Below are 21,393 nucleotides of genomic sequence, written 5' to 3'. Positions count from 1 at the left end.
CGTATTTAAATATCTGGCTGGCAGCAGTCAAAGCAAAGTCGATGCCATACAACCTTTTGCTTAATTCCATTTTTTGGTAGATTTGTTGCACAGAATTGTCATATTTGTAAAAAAAAAAAAAAAAAGTGTTGCTTAGATTTCAATAACCTGTCTTGAAGCCAAATATATAGCCTACAACTACTCCAAAAAACAACAACTCTGCTTTATTGTGCTCGCAAGATGAGGATGAATGAATGACCAACCAACCAGTGTTTCCAAGCCAGTGACCACAGTTGTCAATCAAATCTAATTTTATTATTGTCCAGCCGTCTTATAAAAATCACCCAAGGCCACACACTAAATGCCAGATGTGGAAGGTCAAGCATGAACAATTAAATCTTTAAAACACTATTCCCAACAAGCCCTGAAACGCCTGTCGTTATTATATGAACCTCTTTAGGAATTGCTGACAGATTTAGGTCATATTGTTTACTCAGTTTTTGTTGTTAGAAGTGAAACTGAAGATGTAGCAGTCGTCTGGTGTTTAGGCTTCACTTTGTTCTCCCCCGAGCGCCGAGGCTCCTTTGTGCGCCAGCGGTACACAGCTGCCATCCTATGGAAACACAGAGCACTGCATTATATCCAGGGTATTGATGGTGACAGTGTGAAAGACAAAACAGACGGAACAGATGACAAAACAAAGGAAAAGCAAGAATACTGACAAGTCGGCTGGTTTCCTCCACATGCCTCGGAAATATGAGCAAATGTCTGGTAGAGCTGTTTGTTAAAGAATTTCAAGCAGCTGTCTCAGTAACTAAAAACACATCTCCCCCTGCAATTGCACTGCCTGACCCAAAAAAAAAAGTCACCACCCAACTGTTGTGGTCTGGGGTCGCTGCAGTTGGTCAGGTCTGGGTTCAGCAACACCATGAGCCCAAACAATGAGATCAGCTGATGACCTGAACATCCGGAATGACCAGGTTATTCCATCAAGGGATTTCTTCTTCATATTCCAAGATGACAATGTTCGTTGGCTCACATTGTGAAAGAGTGGAAGCATGAGACATCGTTTTCACGCATGGATTTGCCACCACAGAGTCCAGATCTCAACCCCATTGAGAGTCTCTGGGGTGTGCTGGAGAAGGCTTGGCAAAGTGGTCACACTCGCTCATCCTCAATTCAAGATCTTTGTGAAAAATGAACACTGGATGGAAATATATCTTTTGACGTTGCAGAAGCTTATTGAAACAATGCCACAGCAAATATGTGCTGTAATAAAAGTTTAAGTCGGTCAAATGAAATATTAGCGCACTTGTCCTTTAGTTTGTGGACACTTTTTTTTTTGGTTAAGACCAGGGGTGTCAAACTCATGTTCAGCCCCCGCGGCGGATCACGGGCCACATGTAATGTAAACAGGAAAATACTATAGAGAACATTTTTCCAATGAATGAATAATAATAATGAGCTGTGATTTGGTCAAAGCCCCAACTTGACTGTAGCCTCATCAATAACAACGGCTTACATTTGTATTGCACTTTGCAAGTACAAGTACAAGTTCTACATAGTAGTCATTATTCATTGACTCCACACTCGGTGGTGGTAAGCTGTTATTTAAGCCACAGCCGCCCTGGGGCAGACTGTCCATTTACTACATGGCTATAATGTGTTGTTCATCTCCTGATCTCTTATTATGTCAGTGCCCTCTGCTGGACACGTTTATTCTTTAAAATGCATAACTATGCACAGGAAAGGGCTAGAAGATTTCCTTTTTTTTTTTTTTTTAACATACTGTAATCTATGCTCTACAGCCCGCGGGCCGCATGTTTGACACCCCTGGTTTGAAAAGTCCATGGGGAAAATGTATGAGAAAATGCACTTTCAGAACCAGAGCGAGTTTTGAGGTGGGCAGATTGTTGAGCTCTATAGGAGAGGCATCTGGCATCAAATCTCTGCTAATTGTGCAAAAAAACAAATATTTAACAATTACAATTTCTTTTGTTCAGGCTACCACGGTCTGTACTGTGAGGAGGAGTACAACGAATGTCTGTCCGCGCCTTGCCAAAACTATGCCACCTGCAGAGACCTCATCAATGCTTACGAGTGCGTCTGCACCTCTCAGTTTGAAGGTAAACACTGCATTATTATAAGTTTTATTACCTTATCCTTTTCCGTTGAGTAGCCGGTTGAGCTTGTGTTTCTTGCCGCTTTGTACAGGCAGACACTGTGAGATCTACAAAGACCCCTGTCTGAGGATGCGCTGTCAGAACGGCGGGCGCTGCGAGAGCACGGGGCTCAACGTGACTTGTGTCTGCGCGCCGGGATATCACGGTGAGAACGCTTTGATTTTGACCTCGAGGTGGAAGGAACATGGTGTCTACTTTTCCCACAGCCTTTTCTCCTATTGGTCAGTCTCACAGAAGCAGAAGATTTATTTGCCTTAATTATACAGCCATCAAGTGCATATGAGTGATGATGAAAAATAAATTAAACATTGGCCGATTTCCTTCCATGTCAAAAGACCAGGGGCTAAAAAAAAGTCCTTCTTTCTCCAAACCCGAGGGCATCATTTGTGACTGTACTTTTTGGGGGATGATCCTGAAGAAATTTTGTATGATCTTACAGTATTTTCTGCATTTTTAAAGAACCGATATTTATCAAAATTAGGCTTTAAGAAAATGAGTGTAACTTTGCGAAATTGTCCACCTGTGTCACTGTGACTTTAGTACCAATGACTTGCCCTGGAGGTCTTCATGGAAAGCTTGTTCTGTTTAATGCGCTACAGTAACTACAGTATTGGCTTTTGAGTTAAATTGAAAGAGAGTTTAATATAATGTATGAGGGTCCATTGTGTGAAACAGTTGAACATTTTAAGAAAACGCTTCCTTAAACACTTAAAGCTGTCGAGAAATGGTGACTCAACAACTGACTTGAAAAGAAATGCTGGAAGTCTTGATCTGGGCTCGAAGAAAATGTGCATCCTTTGTCTTTCTTTCTTTCTTTCTTTCTTTCTTTCTTTCTTTCTTTCTTTCTTTCTTTCTTTCTTTCTTTCTTTCTTTCTTTCTTTCTTTCTTTCTTTCTTTCTTTCTTTCTTTTTTCCTTCTTTCTTTCTGTCCTTCATTCTTCCTTTCTTTCCTTCCTTCCTTCCTTTCCTTTCTTTCCTTCTTTCTTTCCTTTCCTTCCTTCCTTCCTTTCATTCCTTTCTTTCCTTCCTTCCTTTCTTTCTTTCTTTCTTTCATTTCCTTCATTCCTTTCTTTCTTTCCTTTCCTTTCCTTCCTTTCATTCCTTTCTTTCTTTCCTTTTTTCTTTCTTTCTTTCTTTCTTTCTTCTTTTGCTGACTCTTGCTGTGGACATTTGAAAGACTTGATGATGGTTCATTCTCTGTTATGCTCTTTATGTCTAATAATTGGCTTTACATCAATCGAAGTTAAAACAGAATTTAAAGTTATGAGGGTCTATTGTGTGAATCAACTCTTCTTTAGACCCACAATGCTCTCAAACTGTGACTTGGGCTTGAGGCTGAGAATGGAAGAAGGACTTGAGATGGACTTGAGAGGGACTTGGACTACAATGCTTGATTTGAAAAACGCTTTCTTGTGCTGGCAAACTCCGAGTGCAGCATATGTGTGAAGGTCGCGCCTCCTCACGAGTCTAACCTGTGTCTCACCAGGCGAGAAGTGCGAGATCGACATGAATGAATGTGAGAGCAACCCCTGTCACCATGGCGGCACCTGCGTCGACCAATCAAACAGCTTCACCTGCCGCTGTCCACCTGGGTGGGTGGGGCCCAGCTGTGAAATCCGTAAGTCACCCTGTCAAATGGCATCTGTTCCATCGCGTTCGTGGACGGATCTGTGTAAAGCAGGGCTGCATAATCAATCAAACTGAAATTACAACATGATTAGTCGCAGTTGGACATTATTTAGTCGGTATGGCCGTACACTAAAATAAAAGCGTGTTTGTCCTTAGATTTGCAGTGGAAGCCGGCGCACACGGATGACACGCTGACCAACATGCCTCGCCACTCCCTGTACATCATCATCGGGGCCCTGTGCGTGGCCTTCGTCCTCATGCTCATCATCCTCATCGTGGGCATCTGCCGCATCAGCCGCATCGAGTACCAGGGCTCGTCCCGCCACGCCTACCAGGAGTTCTACAACTGCCGCAGCATCGACAGCGAGTTCAGCAACGCCATCGCCTCCATCCGCCACGCCAGGTGAGTATATCTGCTCTACAGAGAGACGGTCGCCATGTTAGGGGTCACTAGCAAATATTGTCCAGACTGAAAACAATATAAAAAGTAGAGAGCTAAAACATCCAGGGGCTTTATCTATTAGCCCTTTTTGAATTGAACCAACAGGATGGAGCCAACATTGGATGCTTAAGACACGCATCACGGCACTTCAGAGGCTTTTCTCAAACCGTGCGGGCTTTTAACACGTGATTTATACATTTATCATAAATGAAAGAAGACACGTAGGTCCGTGTTGTCAGAGAGAAAGCAAGCGTCGCTCTTTTTTACAGGTTAATAGTGAGTTGGTGACGGAGTTTAACATGCTTCCCCTGAAACAGGAGCCCTGACGATGGTTTCTGTGTCTTCGCGGCTTCTCTCGTCCCTCCCAACAAAGTTTACGCCGGTCTCTTTGTCGGCCACAGGCAGAACCGCGTCTGTGCCTCTGCAGGATGGTTTAAAGCCTGTGTTTTCCTCAGCGGCGCCGCGTCCGGGTTTCAGCAGATCTGAATCGTGGAGCAGGGTCCAGCGTCGCCGCGGGTCACAGCAGCCTCGGTTTGCGCTCTCTCATAGAAAATAAAGGAGGCGGCTCGGTGTGCATTGGGCTTTACTCCTGACAGATGTAAAACACCTGTGCACTATCACGTAAACACATACTGTTTGAAAATGTGGCACTGGCCCAGTTTTTGAAGATTCTTGTGGGTTTTGATAATACATTTTTGGGCTCTATGCCGGACTTAATGGGTCCATAAATAAGCAAGTAAAGTACATTTGGTCCCGACTTTTTTTCAAAGTCAAAGTTTGACACAGTTTTGAGACAATTTGAGACAGACAAAAATCAAAGAGTGGTCCTCATGTTACATAGTGACTTAAGGACTGGTACAATAACAAACAGGTATTCAGAACAAAATATTTCTTCATAAAGGCTTTCTTACGGTTTGTGTTCACATGACATCACAACATTTGATAAAATCTACAGTTTAATATTGAGATGGAGGAATTCCTTCTCTCAAAGTGCAGATGTTTTGACCTGGTTAACAGTTAATAGTTAATACACCTAGTTAATATCTCAGACATTTCTAGGCCTATCCACAAGAATCAATAAGTGTCAATATATGATCTGTCTTCTGAAGCAGTGAAATGCACTCAGGTGAATTTTTTACACTGTTATAAAAAAGTGTCATTTTTCAGTCACACAGGCGCAGTTGTGAACGTGTCCTGTGAATTTGCCTAAAAGTAGCTCAGCGGCTTGTGCATGTGACCACTTCTTTTATTACATTCATTATGTATATTACAATACGCTTAAAGAGTTCTTCTGGAAAGACTTTGGGAAGAAGTTGTTAATTTATGAAGACAGATCCCATACCAAACACATACCACCGCCGTGTCCCTCGGGAAGACACTTTATGCACTTCCACTTCCAGTCATAGTATAAAAACCTGATTTGCTGGGGAAAAAACTGACAAGAAGTTGTAGTAGTAGGAAAGCGGATGTTAAAATGAACTGTTAATTGCTTGTGTTTTCTAGATTTGGCAAGAAGTCTCGGCCCGCCATGTACGACGCCACCCCCATTGCATACGAGGACTACAGCTCCGACGACAAGCCTTTGGTTACTCTCATTAAAACGAAGGATTTGTAAGGGAACGACCGTGTAAACTTTTAGGAACAAACACATGCTGCAAACACACACACATCAACATAAAGCGTAGGATTTCTTACAAAAATAAATAACAGCGAAACGTAAGTGAATGTAAAGCAAAATTAAAAAAAAAAAAAACAATAGATTGTAGTTTCAAGAGATCAAATCTGGAATTTGATACGTCTATTTTCCTGTTTAGGGCTGTCTTGTAGCATTAGGAGTAAACCTTTCATTCGACATCTGATAAACGGGGCAACGTAAGCAGTGACTTAGCGACACCATTCGTTTTTACCAGTGCGTCTGTCCATATGACATAGGTGCGCTCTTAGGATGCACATATTGTATATTTTCTATATTCAGAAACTGCAGTAGGTTGCCTTACATTGTGCATGATTACTAGATATGTTGTTCTACACATTATTTGACCTTGTATTTCGGTTGTATCGTACGTTGGATGATCATTTTCATCGCAGTAGTCAAGATTGTGCCAAATATTTCTCCGGACAGTACGTGGTTATTAATACTTGTTATAAAATTATGATTCATGTATAAGCTTTATTTTCAATGTACACGTTGTCTAGTTTGTTACAGACCAGTTATCGATGGTATACACACATAGAAAAGAAAGCGACTGTAGGGAGTCCAACGACACTACTGAATCTGTGTATCAATATTTAACTTACAGAGGATAATAGAGTGGTTTTTGATGTTCTTGCAATGTGCCAATATACTCCCGGGACGTGGGTCTGTGAGAAATGGAGGGTAAAAGTTAACATTGACCGCACCAGTGTATACTCTCTATGTGCTTTTGTGTCAATGGGAAACTTTCTGTGTGCCGCGGTGTTGTTCTCCTCAAGGTTAAGCTGTGTGTTTAATAAGCCCAGCTAATCTCCTTGTTTCTCCCTCCCCCTCATTTTAATACAGAAATACACATGCTTATCTATTCTCTCTATTGAATGATGTAAACAATAAAAATTAAGTGAAAAAAACACCCACCTTTTGTATGTTGTGTGCTCTCTGACATAGACCGGCAGCCACCACATTGAGAAACATTACCATAAGCTCTCGACTTTCCACCCCCCACTGACGACAAGAGTGAGAAGAAGCTTCTGAAGATAGAAGCGACACATCCTCAACTCAATCGACCCAGTCCAGTCGTCGATATTTAAATATCCTCGGATGTCCTTGGCAATGACACCTCAACTACCTCGCCTGTGTGAGTGATTGATGGTTTCAAGGGGCCAATAGTGCAGATTGGCCTTGCTTTCGCCAGTCAACTCCAGGGCAGCTGTGGCTACATTAGATAAGATAAGATAAAATAATCCTTTTTGATCTAACAATGGAGAAATTCACTTGTTACAATCGGCATTCAATAAGATCACTCAGGTTGTACAAAAACAGACAGGAACTGCGCAAACAGTTAAATAGTAGAAAAAAGAGACATTAGTGTAGGTTGTCAATAAGTGATGCTGGTACAGGAAATAAGTGGCACTGATACAGAGATTATTGCACGTAGCTATTGCACATGTTACTTTACAGTCTTATTGTACAGTCTGACAGCAGTGGGTATGAAGGCTTTGCGGTAGCGCTCCTTCTTGCACTGAGGGTGTCTCAGTCTTCCACTGAGAGAGCTGCTCAGCTCCTCTACAGTCCCGTGCAGTGGGTGGGAGGTGTTGTCCATGATGGAGGTGAGCTTGGCTAACACCCTCCTGTCCCTCACCTCCTCCACAGAGTCCAGGGGGCAGCCCAGGACGGAGCTGGCCCTCCTGACCAGCTTGTTCAGTCTGTTCTTGTCCCGCTCTGTGCGGCCCGGGGCCCAGCACACGGCAGCGTAGTGGAGAGCAGAGGCCACCACAGAGCGGCTTTCCACCACTAACTTGGGTGAATAGATAATGACCATAATCCTACGCTTTGAGAATATTGTGAAGCGCAATCATCGACTAGAGTAGAAGGTTTCAGTGCGTGCTAAATGAAGCTTGTTCATGCTAGCTGCTTGTTTAACTGGGTTTTTGGAGCCAGTTCATATATGAAGAATAGGTGAAGATAAAAATAACAAAAGGGGGGGAAAAAGGACAATGTAAAGCATGTTATGACAAATATGTGGAGATAATAATGACAAGCCCGAGTTAAACAATGAAGGGGGGCAAAAAAGTTCAAATGGAAAGTTTATAGGAGCCTGGAACTTCAGAGGTCTGCCCCCATTTTCTATTAGGCTTCCCGCAGCTAATACTTACGCTACGTCCATGTTATTAACAGTCTATGAGCCCAATGCAAGTGTTAGCCAGAAGTATTTATTTGTAAAAGGTTACAATTAATGAATCAAATAGACCAAACATTTTGTTCTTGTAATTTTGCCATTACTTTCAAGTTGGTGGGTCTCGAAAAAGACTGACATCAATGGCTTCTTGACTTGTTTTAAGCTGTAAACAAAGGTCAAAAAGCCTCAACTTATTCCATTTTGGGCTTGTTTTTCCATCGCATCCCAAGATCACATCACCAGACTAAACTGTCAGCCGTGGGAAAGGCCATTTATGGGCTGGTGGTAAAGTGAACGGCCTTTGTGACCTCAGGCTTTATCCAGATGTGCCTCTGTGTAAACACGTCTAAATACAGCCTGCCACAGCCCGGCCATGTCGCTCAGCACACCTACATACGTTACAAGTCCAAGCACAGCGGGGAGAGCACGTTATTGATGCTCCCTGCACCTCTCTTATAGATTGACACGGAGGCCTAGAGTGTTTGACATTTGCCCTCTGTGGTCCCTGGGGCCTCAGATCATTTACTGTTTGGAGTTACTACGGTCTAACAATACACACCCATTCAGAAAATCACTTTGAAGCGTTTGAGTTTGGATTGTTTCCCTGCAGTGATGTTGTTACATCTGAACCTTCAGTCATTTTTGGTTTAAAAATCATCAGACTTGTTGACTTTAAACTCTTAAGCCACAGTTCAAAGAGTGGTTTCTCAACCAAGGGCGCAGAGCAATTATTTCAGGTAAAAAATATATATTTGTGAGGAATTGTATTAAGTTCGGAACCTTGGAAAACCTTAATGATGTACCTTGGCTAGACTTGATTTGGTAAGATCATTTTATCTTGAATTTCATGATACAAATACAAAATTTTAATTGAACGGCACATAAATCGTTTTCATGAATCTCTTGACCCCCACCTGAACCAAGCACTTATTCTTTACCAAAATCTAAAAGCTTCTTTAAAAAGCATCAAACAAGCAAGGATGAAAACGCAGCAAAAGAGCTGAAAAGATGCAACAAAGCAGGCGACAAAAAAGTGATTTAAAAAAAGCAAAAAATAAGCGATGAAAAAGTGATGGAAAAGCAACAAAGCTGTTCTAAAATGTATCAAAAACACAGGAAAAAAGAGTAAAAAGAGCAACAAAAATGCAACATGGCAAAAAGTGATCAAAATGCAACAAAAACTTGACAAAAATGCAACGAAAATACAAGAATGTGTCGAAAGCGTGGCCACAACACTAAGAAAACTCGGGATATTTCAGGATTTTTGACATAGGGCCTCATTTCCTAGTTATCCAGAGATTTCTGGAGATATTTTTTGTTTTTTATTCATGCAGTCCTTATATATTATTGAAGAGTTTAGTGTTGCTAGGCTAGTGCTAGGCTAGCGCATGTCTATGGTAACTAGTAGCCTGCATTAAAAACAGTCCTACCCAACCACAGTGCACCTGAGGCAAATGACTTATAACAGACTACCGATATAAATGTCTGTGTTGACTGAATAATTTTTTGAAATATAACCATTTTGCATTTAAAAAAAAGTTATTTGAGCAGGATCAGCTTCCTGGTTGTAAGCTACGGTGGCGGAGTGATCTGCTAAGTTACCGGATCTACATGTGGAACACAAAGGAGCTTTCTATAAATCAGATATTGCAACTTTTGGAGGACTACCTGATGATTTTGAAGAGGTTTTTAATGCATGCTACTAGTTACCATAGACTTGCGCTAGCCTAGCACCACTAAACACTTCAAATATAAGCGCTGCATGAATTAAAAAAAAAAAAAAAAAAAAATCTCCAGAAATCGACAACACTCTGGGTAACTAGGAAATGCGGCCCTATGTCAAAAATCCTGAAATATCGCTTTAATAACTAACTACAGTCGTAAATAGCATGCTAACGTGAATACCGACTGCACGTGAACGCACCGTGATGGCGGGGGGGGGAGGGAGAAAAGCAGGGGCGTGTGGCTCCCCCTGCTGGCCACTGCTCCCCTCGCAGCCAGGCGGAGCAACACCTTCACTAAGCCCCACGACCAGTCCACAGGCTCGGAGACCCAAGGAGGACAGAGAGGCGAGCTGCGAGAAGGCGACCAGATGTGAGCTGGACAACGCGAGCACCAGACGCCGCTGAAAACCACGGAGAACTTCTCTTTCCCTCCCGCAAAAATGTGGCAGCCCGCGTCGGAGAGACTGCAGGTAGGACGCGGCGAGTTTCTTCGTGTGTCGCGCGCGTGTATTATTGTCGACATGGCAGCTGTAAATAAAACGGTGCAGCCGCGGGGAAACACACGCTAACAATCCCCGGGTGCATCCCTGTTGTGATGCCACTTTAAAAACCGAGCAAACGTGTTGAGTTATCACCGCTATTTGCACATTGATGCTGCTTTTTTTTGGCCTTTTTTTGCGGGGGGGATATCAACGTCTCAACGGTCTCAACGGTCTCAACGCACCTATTCACGTTACGCAAGACGGGGGGGCACCGTGCAACAAATACCCCCCTCTCTGCATTCCCCTGCTCTGTAGCTACTAGTTTTGGCCGCTACCTGCAAAAAAAAAGCAGCTGTACATTTTCATGACGTTTGTGTTTCTACCTATTTCAATACGATTGGTGCAGGGATCACATTAAGCAGCAACAGGCCCGTTCGCATCGCCACACTCTCACTCCCCCCCTTGAATGTGTTAGCTAAGATTGGGATGCTAAATGTGTTTTTATCCCCCCCACGCGATTTGGGGATGGGGGGGAAAAAAATCAGACTGCGACCGGTGTAGGCAACCCCCGCCGGCCAGTGACCCGCAAAAAGATGTGGAGAAAACGGTGTTAAATGAGTCGTAGGTTGTGATATTTAGGGGGGCATAAAGCGTGCGCGCCGAGCCCCGGCTTCACGTCTCCAGCACAGGCGTAATGCTCTCCAGATGTGGGCCTCTGTGGAGTGTGGCTGCCAAAGGGAACTTGCACAATCCACTCTTCTGCCCAGGCGTCAAGAGAGATGGAATCACAGCGTGTTTTAAACCGTGTTCCCGAGTTTTTTTGTTGTTTTTTTTCACCCCCCCCCCTTTAAACTTGAGATATGGAGATAGTTTACCCTCAGCTGTGAATCAGGCAAATGCGGGATCCCTGCGAGGAAAAAAAAACATCACATCCATTTTGTTCTAGGCTTGTTATATGTCTAGTTACAATGCGACTTTTTTGTGTAGTTTATGACATTAAGAAAACGCTCCTCTTTGTTATACTGGGCACGTTTTAAAGTTGAGAGTGCATGTGCTCAACAGGTGTGTACATAAAAAGTCTATCTTTACCCAGTGTTTCCCTTTTATACAGGACATATGTTGCCCCTCATAGTCTAATAAATGTCTCCCCAAAAAAGCTATGGAATAAATTGCTGTATTATCATACCTACTTGTATTATAAACATGGAGGTAAAAATACTGTTTAAAACAATAAGACATTTCACTCCATAAACTGTGTTGAATAACAAAATAATGATTGTCTGTGATTGTCTCTCATCCAAAGTCTGAGAGAAGAAACGCTGCTTTATGACGTGTAATAACCAACATCATCTCACTATGCAGTAGTCCAGGGATAGGCAAGTTAGCATTGAGGAGGGCCGATTTTCATCATCGCCAAAAAACCAAGGGCCGAGCCTCAACGTTGTAGCCTAAAGAACTTTTTTCTGAAAATGCCAAAGTTTTACATCAGTGGTTCCCAAGTCGGGACCCTATGACAGGCCCAAATAACACAAATCAAACCTTCATTTGTCATATATCGTACACAATATTGTGTTTTCCCACACACGTTTTCATTGAACAAGCAGTAGATATGCCTCTAAATCTGAAACTCCATGCAGTTTCAGGTGGAAAATATTGAAAAAAAAAGTTTCCTATAGACTCACGACCCACTGAAAAAGGTTCCGCGACCCACTTTTGGGTCCCGACCCACCAGTTGAGAGTCACTGTTTTCTACGTTACATACTGTAGGACCAAGTGGGATGTTCTGCCAGGGCATTTTTAAAATACTGACACTATATCTATAAAGGAATTTGATCTCTTATTTGCGTAATAATGTTTCTCAAAATCATCTTGAGGGCCAGAGGTTCTGTGCTGGAGGGCCGGATTTGGCCCGTGGGCTTGACGTTGCCCACCCCTGCAATAGACCATTCTAAAAATGTGCACAAAAGCTCTAACTTTGTCATATCTAGTTTAGTATCATTTAGTATCTGGGCATTTTCCCTCCAACCTTTATCCAAGCATTCCTGAAGAGAACACTAACTCCTTGTTGTAGCTTACTTATTGCTCATTTTGATCAACAATCTGGAACAAAAGGCTCACATGAGTTACTTGAACAAGTCACTTACAGCGAGTTCTACGTGTATCAGTCCTGTTTTGCATGCATCCATTGGCATATTGTAATAGAACATTTCATTAGCTGCCAATGTTACAAATCCTACATTAAGAGGCTGATTGAAAACTACTGGGCCACAGCAAATGGTAATTACGCTTGTGTGTATTTGATTCTACTAAGATTTCTTTAAAAACTGCATTTTATTTTTATCTCTAAAGGCATCCTGTTTTTCATGACCTTATGAAAATAATGGGGAACATAAATTCCCGTTGTCCCGCTCACACGAGGTGTTTTCTCAAGTGGACTCTAAGGCTTTATGTTGATCATCTGCTGTTGGTTGTTTTCATTCACTGTGGCATCCGTCCGGATTATTCTCACTTGTGCTGTCCTCTGTTGCCATAGCAACACCTGATGTCTTGCTGCATTTTTGTCTCAGTGATGTCGGTGAAGAGGACGGGACGTGCGTGGAGGTGTTATCACTGAGAGGGTCGGGTCACGGTGGCAGTGACGTGGACGGCTGATACACTAAACCGAAAAACATAACGTAACAAGTATAAGTCAAGTTTAAGTTTAATTATTCATGAAGCTCATGGGAAAACACTGACACAGAATAGCAAATTAAAAACTGTTCATGTGACAATGTTAAAATGTACAATTTAACAGTTAAGATGAATAAATGTTTAAGATGTGTTTTAAGATACAATAGAGTGGGAGCAGTTAATGCTTTGTTTCTCTTTTGTGATGAGAAAGTGCTGATCTAGGACTGCACAATATGAGAGGGCCAACTATTGCTGTTATAATTCATTACATTTACACTAAACGATTTCTCTACAAACTGTTCAAATTAGGACTTAAAGATACAAAAAAAAAGATTCATCATGACTAAAATGTAGCTTTTGAAGTATTTTTAGCAAACAATCCTGTGTGTGATAGCAAAGTACATCAGTGTGTGTAGGCTCAGTCGTACAGGAGTCCATCTTAGATGAAGGTTCTTGAGTCATCTTCTGTACTCTGTAGTTGAAGTGTAGGACACTTCGCCTCTCATCCAAAAGGCTTCGTCAGCGACACTAAGGTTTCCAGCTCTCACGCAGACTAGATAAAGACCAGTTGGGAGCGTGGTCTTAAATAGAGGGGAGGGACTTAGCCAAGCTAACCCTCCCAAGTGGTCTTTGTCTAGTCTGCGTGAGAGTTAGAAACTTTAGTGACGAAGCCTTTTGGATGAGAGGCGAAGTGTCCTACACTTCAACTACAGAGTACAGAAGATGACTCAAGAACCTTCATCTAAGATGAACATCTCAGTCAGAACATCTGATATTTGGCTGTTTGTTATTGACATTGTGTCACCCAACATTGCACGGACAATAATGTTGCGATATTTTGTGCAGCTCTACTGAATATTTCAAACAACTTACTGTTTGACCTCATGTTATATTAATCCATAAAAAAGACAATATTGTCTAATATGTTACAAAAACAAACAGATAGTGTAAAAGCCACCATGTTTTGTGTTGCTGCCATCGTGGGTTGCTGTGTCTTTCTGCTTCAGGGACTTTTTCCAAAAAGAGGCTATGCCAGTTCAACAACAGATTGCACAATAAGCAGTGGTCTTAGCAAAAATGCGGACACACTGACTGCACTAATCCAAGCTGGCAGAATGCGCCTATGGCTACTGCTAAGTATGTTTTCTCCCCCTGTCAGCAGCGCTTCTTTTTTTAGTGAACACTTTTGACACTTGACTGTACGAGGCGCAGATATGGACATTGCTGGACAGAAATAGCTGACTCAAGAGTTTACGTTGAGAATCAGCCGCGGAGCATCTTGTAGCGGCTCTAGCTTTGTCTGAGGATATGATGAAAATGAAAATGATGAAATTATGATGCACAACAATGGAGTTTTTAACTGAAATAAACAATAATTTCCTTGTTTTTGTAACTGATCACCAAAGATGTCTTTTAACTCGGCCAACATGTGTTCTTCTTAAGACCAGAGCGGGAAAAATATTTAATGTCAAGTCTGTTTAACATCATTGGTAATGTAGCAATGCTTTTCTGCAGAAATGCTGTAGATAGTTAATCGGTTCGACCAACACAAGAGGCAGTTGTTTCTAGATTTTAGATTATTGACTATTTTGGCCGTAATAAGTAGGTGCTTAGGTGAGGCAAGGCATGTTTATTTATACCGCGCATTTCATACACAAGGCAACTCGATGCTTACACATACTTTCATATACTTACAAAATTCGCAGCAGTTGTCTCTATTGACAGTAATTCATTCACGTTAATAGTATTTTCTTTGCGGGGGGAAAAGGGGCAAAATTGAGACTTGGATAGACATCAATCAAATTTACAAACATGTAATTTAAAGTTAGCTTTTTCTTTCACACCCTTGCTCGTGAATGTCCATTGTCTTTGGGCTATGCTTGGAAAACAAAGCTGAATTAGAGGCTTTTGAAGGTTCGTGTTTGTACAATAGCTATATCTTAAGGACAGGCCCGTCTTGTTTGCCCGTGATTCAGTTTGAGTGGAGTTAAAGGCTTGCAGACATAAAGTTTGTGTCTGGAGTGTGTCTGGACTTCCCTTCACATCCATGTACACCCAGTTAAACTTGGGTTGTAACCAAAAGTGTCTTGGGGAGTCTGAGGAAGGCTTTATTTAACAACCTTGCTGAAAGACGAGCCACGTCCGAAGATATTTACTGCACACGCGTCGCACACACACAATGCCAGGTGATGAATAACGGCACATTTTAACCGAGCGCATATTTTGTCGCTTGTTGACGCGCCCCGGCTCTGCTGAAGCAATTTAGCTTGTTTGCTGTCTTCATTGTCAACGTCAAAAGACTTGTTGAAGCTTTTATTGCCAGTCGGAGATTGCCACCCCCGGGCTTTGAGGTCGTTTTAGTACCCACTTCCTCCTCCAGAAGTAACCGGCCAATCGCAGCGTCCCGTCAGCCCTCCCTCAAAGCCGATCCCTCCAATCGGCGCGGGGAAAACACAGCCGCGTAGACCTCTCAGCTTGTTCAGACAGATTTCCTCTCGTAAACTATCCCAGGATCAGAGGGGGAGGCTGTAAACACGCACACAAAGTTACAGTGGCCCGGGACGACGGGACCAGGGGGTACCTCGGACTTCATTAAAACAAAGCCCCACCGAATTATGTTCTTTTACCTCTAAACAACGGCTAATCGCTTCAGTACGCTCACAGAGGAAGCGGAGGATACAGGGGCTGACGTAGTGCGATGCAAAAAGCAAGTGAAACAATGTGCAAAATCAAGACAATATGGCCGCTCTGTCCTGTTTACTGCAGCTTTCCTCTTCAGGTTTAGGTCTACAGACAACTGTCTCTAAAGATTTTCCCCAATGTCTACATCAGGGATTTGGCCTTTGCAATTGTGCCTGAGGATAAACTGTCTGGGCAACCGCAGTGCAGCAGGATCTCGGTCCGGCTTACCTAGTGGGTTTTTAGCCTACTGTGCATGTTTTGGCTTGATTGGGGGAAGCCGGAGTGCATAAAGGAAACCCACCCAGACAACTAGAGCTCCTTCAACATTAGTATTTTCATTTATTTTTAGTCTTAATATTGTTAGGGGGGAAAAAATGTAACATGGTTTCAATAAGGGCCTTGCCTTTACGATCCTTTTTTTTTTCAATACCAGTACTTTATCGATATATACTACATTATTTGTCATCTAGACCGATAATACAGTAAACAACAAGGTTCATATATTCCATAAAAGACAATTTCTCTTAATTTTCTATCATTTATTTGAGCTGAAACAACCAAGTGACTTTCTTTCTGTCCCTGGACCCACCCGGCGTCAAAACTGTCCAACTTTGCAGTAAAAAGAAAATATTTTGGCTTTGATTTTGAACACAGTGTCTTTTTATCACTAAATAGGAGTTTTAGTTGATGACGTTCATATAAACGGCCGCACCCACGATATAGGGGGGTGCTTAAAGTTACAAGAAAGGTCCAAGGGGTACACGAGACAAAAAATATGGGGATCCACTGATCTAGAGAAAAATAGGTTTTCGGTACCAGTAGTAGCTTAAAGTGATAGTCTGTAGGTTTATATGTTTTATTAATTTAATAGATTGCGTATAATTGACTGCCTGGGACTGACGTATTGTGAGTAATAGTCATTATTATTTGGTTATTATTAAGTCCCTCCCTTCTGAGACACTGACCAGAATCCCCATCACTTTGACCAATGAGACGAGCTCTTCCTTTGAACCAACCTGTCCCGTCCAATCAGGAGGAGAAAGGGCCTGATCTTTAACTTTAGATATCGTTTTCTCCCTTTACTCATTTTGCAAACTAGAAGTGGTTTTCGGCTTCAATCAGGAACGCGGTGGGACTTGATAGTTTTTGAAATCCGTCTCTCTCTTGTCATTTTGCAATCTTACAGACTATCACTTTAACTTTTTTTTTTATGTTTAACACTGGTGCACAGCCCTAGTTTTAGTCAAGATTTCGTTAAATTATTATTTTCAGTTTTAGTTTAATTGAAAGTCGACTAAATCTAAAAAATAACTTAACTTTTTTTTTTTGTATTGGATTTAATCATATTTACTGAATGATATGAGGCTCTTTAACTGTCATTGAAAGTTTTCATGTTTTTAGCCTCTTCTTTTCACTTTGTCTTTATAGTCAATGAAAATATCTGGACATCTTAGTGAATAGTTTCTGTCGGCATTAACTACTTTTTAATCAAGTTGTAGTATAGTTCTAGCCACTCAAAATATTACCGAGACTAAAATTATGACAATACATCTAAGTCGATGAAAGTAATACTGCGATCCACTTATCTTGTTTGAGTAATCTGTCAAGCGTACTACAAATTATCCGACTTTTAGCATGGGGCCGTTGGCGTTATCTAATCCGAAACAGCGAAATATTGACACTCGCTCTGAAGCCACTGCCAAAACCATCTGCTGAGTCATAACTGGAGATATCTCTCGGCTAATTTGGGTTCTGCTTGTTTAATTGTTGAACCAGTCCACTGAGGATATTTTCTTGCCCTTTATCTCATGTTTTATTCTCCATTGACAACAGTTCATTCATGTCGGGTCCGTGTCTGTGATGTCGGGCTGTACAGATGTGTGGCAGACTAATGATAATGTTGTTTTGGTGCCGTGGTCTGCCCTCCACAAAACGCACTCATTCATTACAGCATTAACTCCTCCGTTTGGGGATGAACAGCTCTTTACAGCCAGTCTCGCTTCCATCCACAGAAGTGTAGTTTATTTGAGGGAGTTACAACATTTTATCGCACAAAAGGACACAGAGATCGCAAGATTCGTAATATTCCCTAAAACAAAAATGTATGGTCAAATTTAGTGGTAGATTTTTGACGGGGAAAAAAGTAGCTCTAGGTGTTTAGTTTTAATCTGATGGAATGTACTGTTGCCGAATACCGCAGTTTTCGGTATGAGTCTTGCCGTGATGGTAGTGACTGTGACCTGAGAGAGAGCTTCCTGTGGACAGCTCCTCGGGGTCCATCAGAGGAGATCAGCATCTGTGTTCTGTTACAGCCATGACCGCAGGAGTCAGAGGCACAACATGTGTCCCATTGACTGAACTGAAGATGCAACTGATCTGTTCTCACTCACGCCACTTCTTTATGTGCACCCCAGTATGTTTCATAGCGTTTTATGGGCTAAAATACACGTTTCTGATGACATTTGTGACCAACATAAGAGGCTATTACCACTGTCATGGCTATTACCAGTCAGGATTATTGTAGTTTTAATATTAAGAGTTAGGCAATTTGCCAAAAATGAAATATTGTTCCGGTTTTCTCCTGGCAGTCTCCACAACGTCTTTGCAACTCGGCCTGATTGTTCACATACTAAGGGCCTGCCTCATCGGCCTGGAGACTCGTTGGGGACTAGTAAGAGACTAGTTGGAGACTAGTAAGAGACTAGTAAGAGACCAGTGGGAGGCTACAGTCGCTGCTGGTCATGGAGATATCTCCAATACATCCCCTGGCAATAAAGCAAGTCTCCAGGTTCGATTTCAGCAGAGTCTCAGCATGGTCTCCGAGAGGTCTCCCAATATTTTGTGTTAATGGGGGAAACTATGGGCCCATTTTACGTTGCTTCATTGGGTCATCAGAAATTGGGACCGGCCAATAGGGCCGATATAAAGGCTGATATCTGAAATGGAAAGTGAAAGCGACTTCCCATTGTGAAGAGCTCAGCCAGAACTTTAAAATGAGCCCTCCCACAACTTTCTAGGCCTCGGGCGGAGAAACATCACGGTGAAAATCGGTCATAAGTTTGTACACCTATTTTATGTTGTAGACTTTTGCGTTTATAATGCGGATTGCAGAACCATAAGAGATGGAGACTTGCCGTTTCTTTTTTTTAATCTACTGATTTTCGACAAGCTCCCTCTGAAGTACCTACATGAACATCAGGTGACCTCTATTAGATATTATATTTCTATATATTTTGATGGTTGGAACTTTTACTATAACAGTAAATGTTTAACTATATTCGATTTGAGAGATTTAAAAATAAATAATGGTACATCAAATGATATTACTTAAAATATTGGCCTGTATACCGGCTATCGGCATTGCCAACCCCCCAAAAATCCCTATTGGTCTGGCCCTAGTCACCAGTTACTCCTCTTATTTTCTAAGGCAGATTTTTCAATACAATGTGGCTTATACCTGTGAAATGTATGATCTATTTATTTTCACAGGATTAATGCCTGAGCCTCGGATTCTGAGGAGTTACTTAAAGTTTGGGCGGATTTCTCGGTGAAAGTCAAGTTAATTCAACATTTACATAGCCTTTGTGGGAACACTTTGATAATTGTGGCGCTCTGAAAATACTTCTGATCACTTGTGTAATTGCGTGACTGTCAATCTCAGCGCAAGACTTTGTTTTCATAATCTGAAATCCTAAAAAGGGCCATTATTCAGAGATTTGCGGCTTTTCTCCTGAGTGCTGCCATTGTTTGGTTTCAATCCTGGGCGCAGACAAGACGCTACGTTAGTGCTGATACTGCTCCAGTGGTGACCAGAAAGTCCATCGGCGTCAAGTCAATGCTGGAAATAGATTTCAGAACAAGAGGCACTTGTTTTGGAGGCTTTCTGGGAATGGGGAAGTCTAAAAAATAGTTGTAATTCAGTGAAAATATTATGAATAGACGACGTGCAGCATTAGGGCTGCTGGCTTTGCTCCTTGTGGGGGGTGAGGAGTCCGGAGCGGGGCCAGCCACAGGAATGTGAGCCGCTGTCAGGAAGCAGTAAAGTGCTGACGCCGAGGTCAGCGAGCGTTTACACACATGTGGCTTTACTTTCACAACTCCATTTGGACGTTTCTGTCTCCTTCATCTCCAGCTCCAGCTCTTCTGGCCTTATCTTCCTCTTTCCAGACACTTCACTTTTGTTATGAAAGTTATTCTCGTGACAGGAAGGCACCTTGCGAAATTCTGTGGAAAACCGAGCATCATTTCTGAACTTCTAATATCCCTCGCCCAGTCAGGTTCAGGTTAGTAAGACTGAATAACTATTGTAGTTTACACTTTTTTACTAAGTGAGTGTTAAAGTAGACTTACGCATTTTGGTCAAGTCCTGAAAGTCAGAAGTAGTTGAGCATAAACTGTCCCTTAGGCTCGTGTTTGCAGCTTTGGGAGATGGTGAAGTAAAGCAAGGCGGACCACCTTAGAAATACAAATTTGCAGATAGGTTTCCCCCAGCACTGAGAGAGAAATGGCCTGGGACCCTTTATCCACTAAATTTAAAGGCTTGACACTTTCATCCACGTTCACTGGTGACTTCATATCCACTTCATCCAGTCTTTATATATTTGTGTGAACTATAATGTGCTTATATCCACTGATTCTTGGGCCTTTCTGCCATTCAGTGAGAAATAGCCCAAATGAGAGTTAAACATCTTACCAATACTTCCTAGAGTAACAATGATGTCCTCCCAAATTTGCGGCCGCGCTGCAGGTAATAGGTACAAAATGCCGTTTCCTGAAGTTGACTGAGCAGACTCTCTCCCTGGCTTCTCTCACAAACCAGCGCAAGATTGATGTGGACCTTCATTGGCAGAGTTTACGGCTTTCACCGGCTATAAATGTTGACCAGCTGCTGCACAAACAACCTGCACAACGTCAACTTAACGCAAAACACTTTTTCGATACATGAGTCATTTTTGGTGAAAGTTAAGTTGTTTGTATCGGAACATTTAAATATGTGGTATAACAATCAAACAGACAATTTCATTTAGTCATCGGCTCATCTTTTTCTTTATTTTTGACTGAATCTTTACAGCTTGCCTCTTTCTAGGGCTGCATTGTCTCATATCACACAGCCGTGCTCCGTAACCATGAAGTATGAATGATCTTTATTGCTAATCTCACTCCCCGACTGTGGACTTGGCCCTCCTAAATGTAAATTCTCCGACCTTGATGAGCTTCCACATGAGATCGCGAAGAGAAACATCCCAAGGCTAAAGCTCGGCTACAAAACCCAGGAGAGAATGTAAACATCGCATTTCTCGCATTTTTCAATTACACGAACCCCCAAACTGTATAAATACCGTAAGTTTAGTCAGCTCGGAAAAATCCCTCAAAAAGCCTTTCCTTGACAGGGGAAAAGTAGTCGAATTTTCCCTCAACAATGACTGGCTAAAATCAAAACACACTTCACTATCGAGGCTTATTCCATTAAAAAAAATCAGCCTCGTAACCAGGCCCTTCTGTCTCATCTATCAAAGTCGTGATTTCATTAGTCGTGTTTTGTCTGGGCTGCGGTTGAGAAAGGCCAGAAATTCCAGCAGCGAAAGTGCGATGTCGTAGCCAGCTCCAGCATATGTTCCCCGTTCAGTCCAGAGGAGCAGAGCTACGGTCCACTCTGGGGTCGCAACTCCAGCGAAACTGCATTTGGATAGTACTGTTCTGTCCTCAACGTCGTGAGTTCAGACTCCGACAA

At 42.2% G+C, this 21,393-nt stretch overlaps 2 protein-coding genes across 2 annotated transcripts in view; both read left to right on the top strand.

Annotated features, from left to right (window-relative positions):
• Window positions 1-6,842, top strand: part of dner (delta/notch-like EGF repeat containing) — a 104,371-nt gene extending 97,529 nt beyond the window's left edge. The window contains exons 9-13 of the mRNA XM_079574075.1: window positions 1,983-2,105; window positions 2,194-2,307; window positions 3,648-3,779; window positions 3,947-4,193; window positions 5,736-6,842. Coding sequence (XP_079430201.1) covers window positions 1,983-2,105; window positions 2,194-2,307; window positions 3,648-3,779; window positions 3,947-4,193; window positions 5,736-5,847 — 728 coding nt within the window. The 3' untranslated portion in view covers window positions 5,848-6,842. The remainder of the gene's footprint in view (window positions 1-1,982; window positions 2,106-2,193; window positions 2,308-3,647; window positions 3,780-3,946; window positions 4,194-5,735) is intronic.
• Window positions 1-21,393, top strand: part of pid1 (phosphotyrosine interaction domain containing 1) — a 262,313-nt gene that overhangs the window by 227,566 nt on the left and 13,354 nt on the right. Inside the window, exon 2 of the mRNA XM_079575149.1 lies at window positions 10,148-10,298. Within this exon, the coding sequence (XP_079431275.1) occupies window positions 10,269-10,298 (30 nt within the window). The 5' untranslated portion in view covers window positions 10,148-10,268. The remainder of the gene's footprint in view (window positions 1-10,147; window positions 10,299-21,393) is intronic.

The sequence above is a fragment of the Gobius niger genome (assembly GCF_951799975.1).
Source record: "Gobius niger genome assembly, chromosome: 1".
In the NCBI taxonomy this organism is placed as follows: domain Eukaryota; kingdom Metazoa; phylum Chordata; class Actinopteri; order Gobiiformes; family Gobiidae; genus Gobius; species Gobius niger.
Note: the sequence above shows the minus strand (reverse complement) of the source record. Positions and strands in the feature narration are given on the sequence as shown.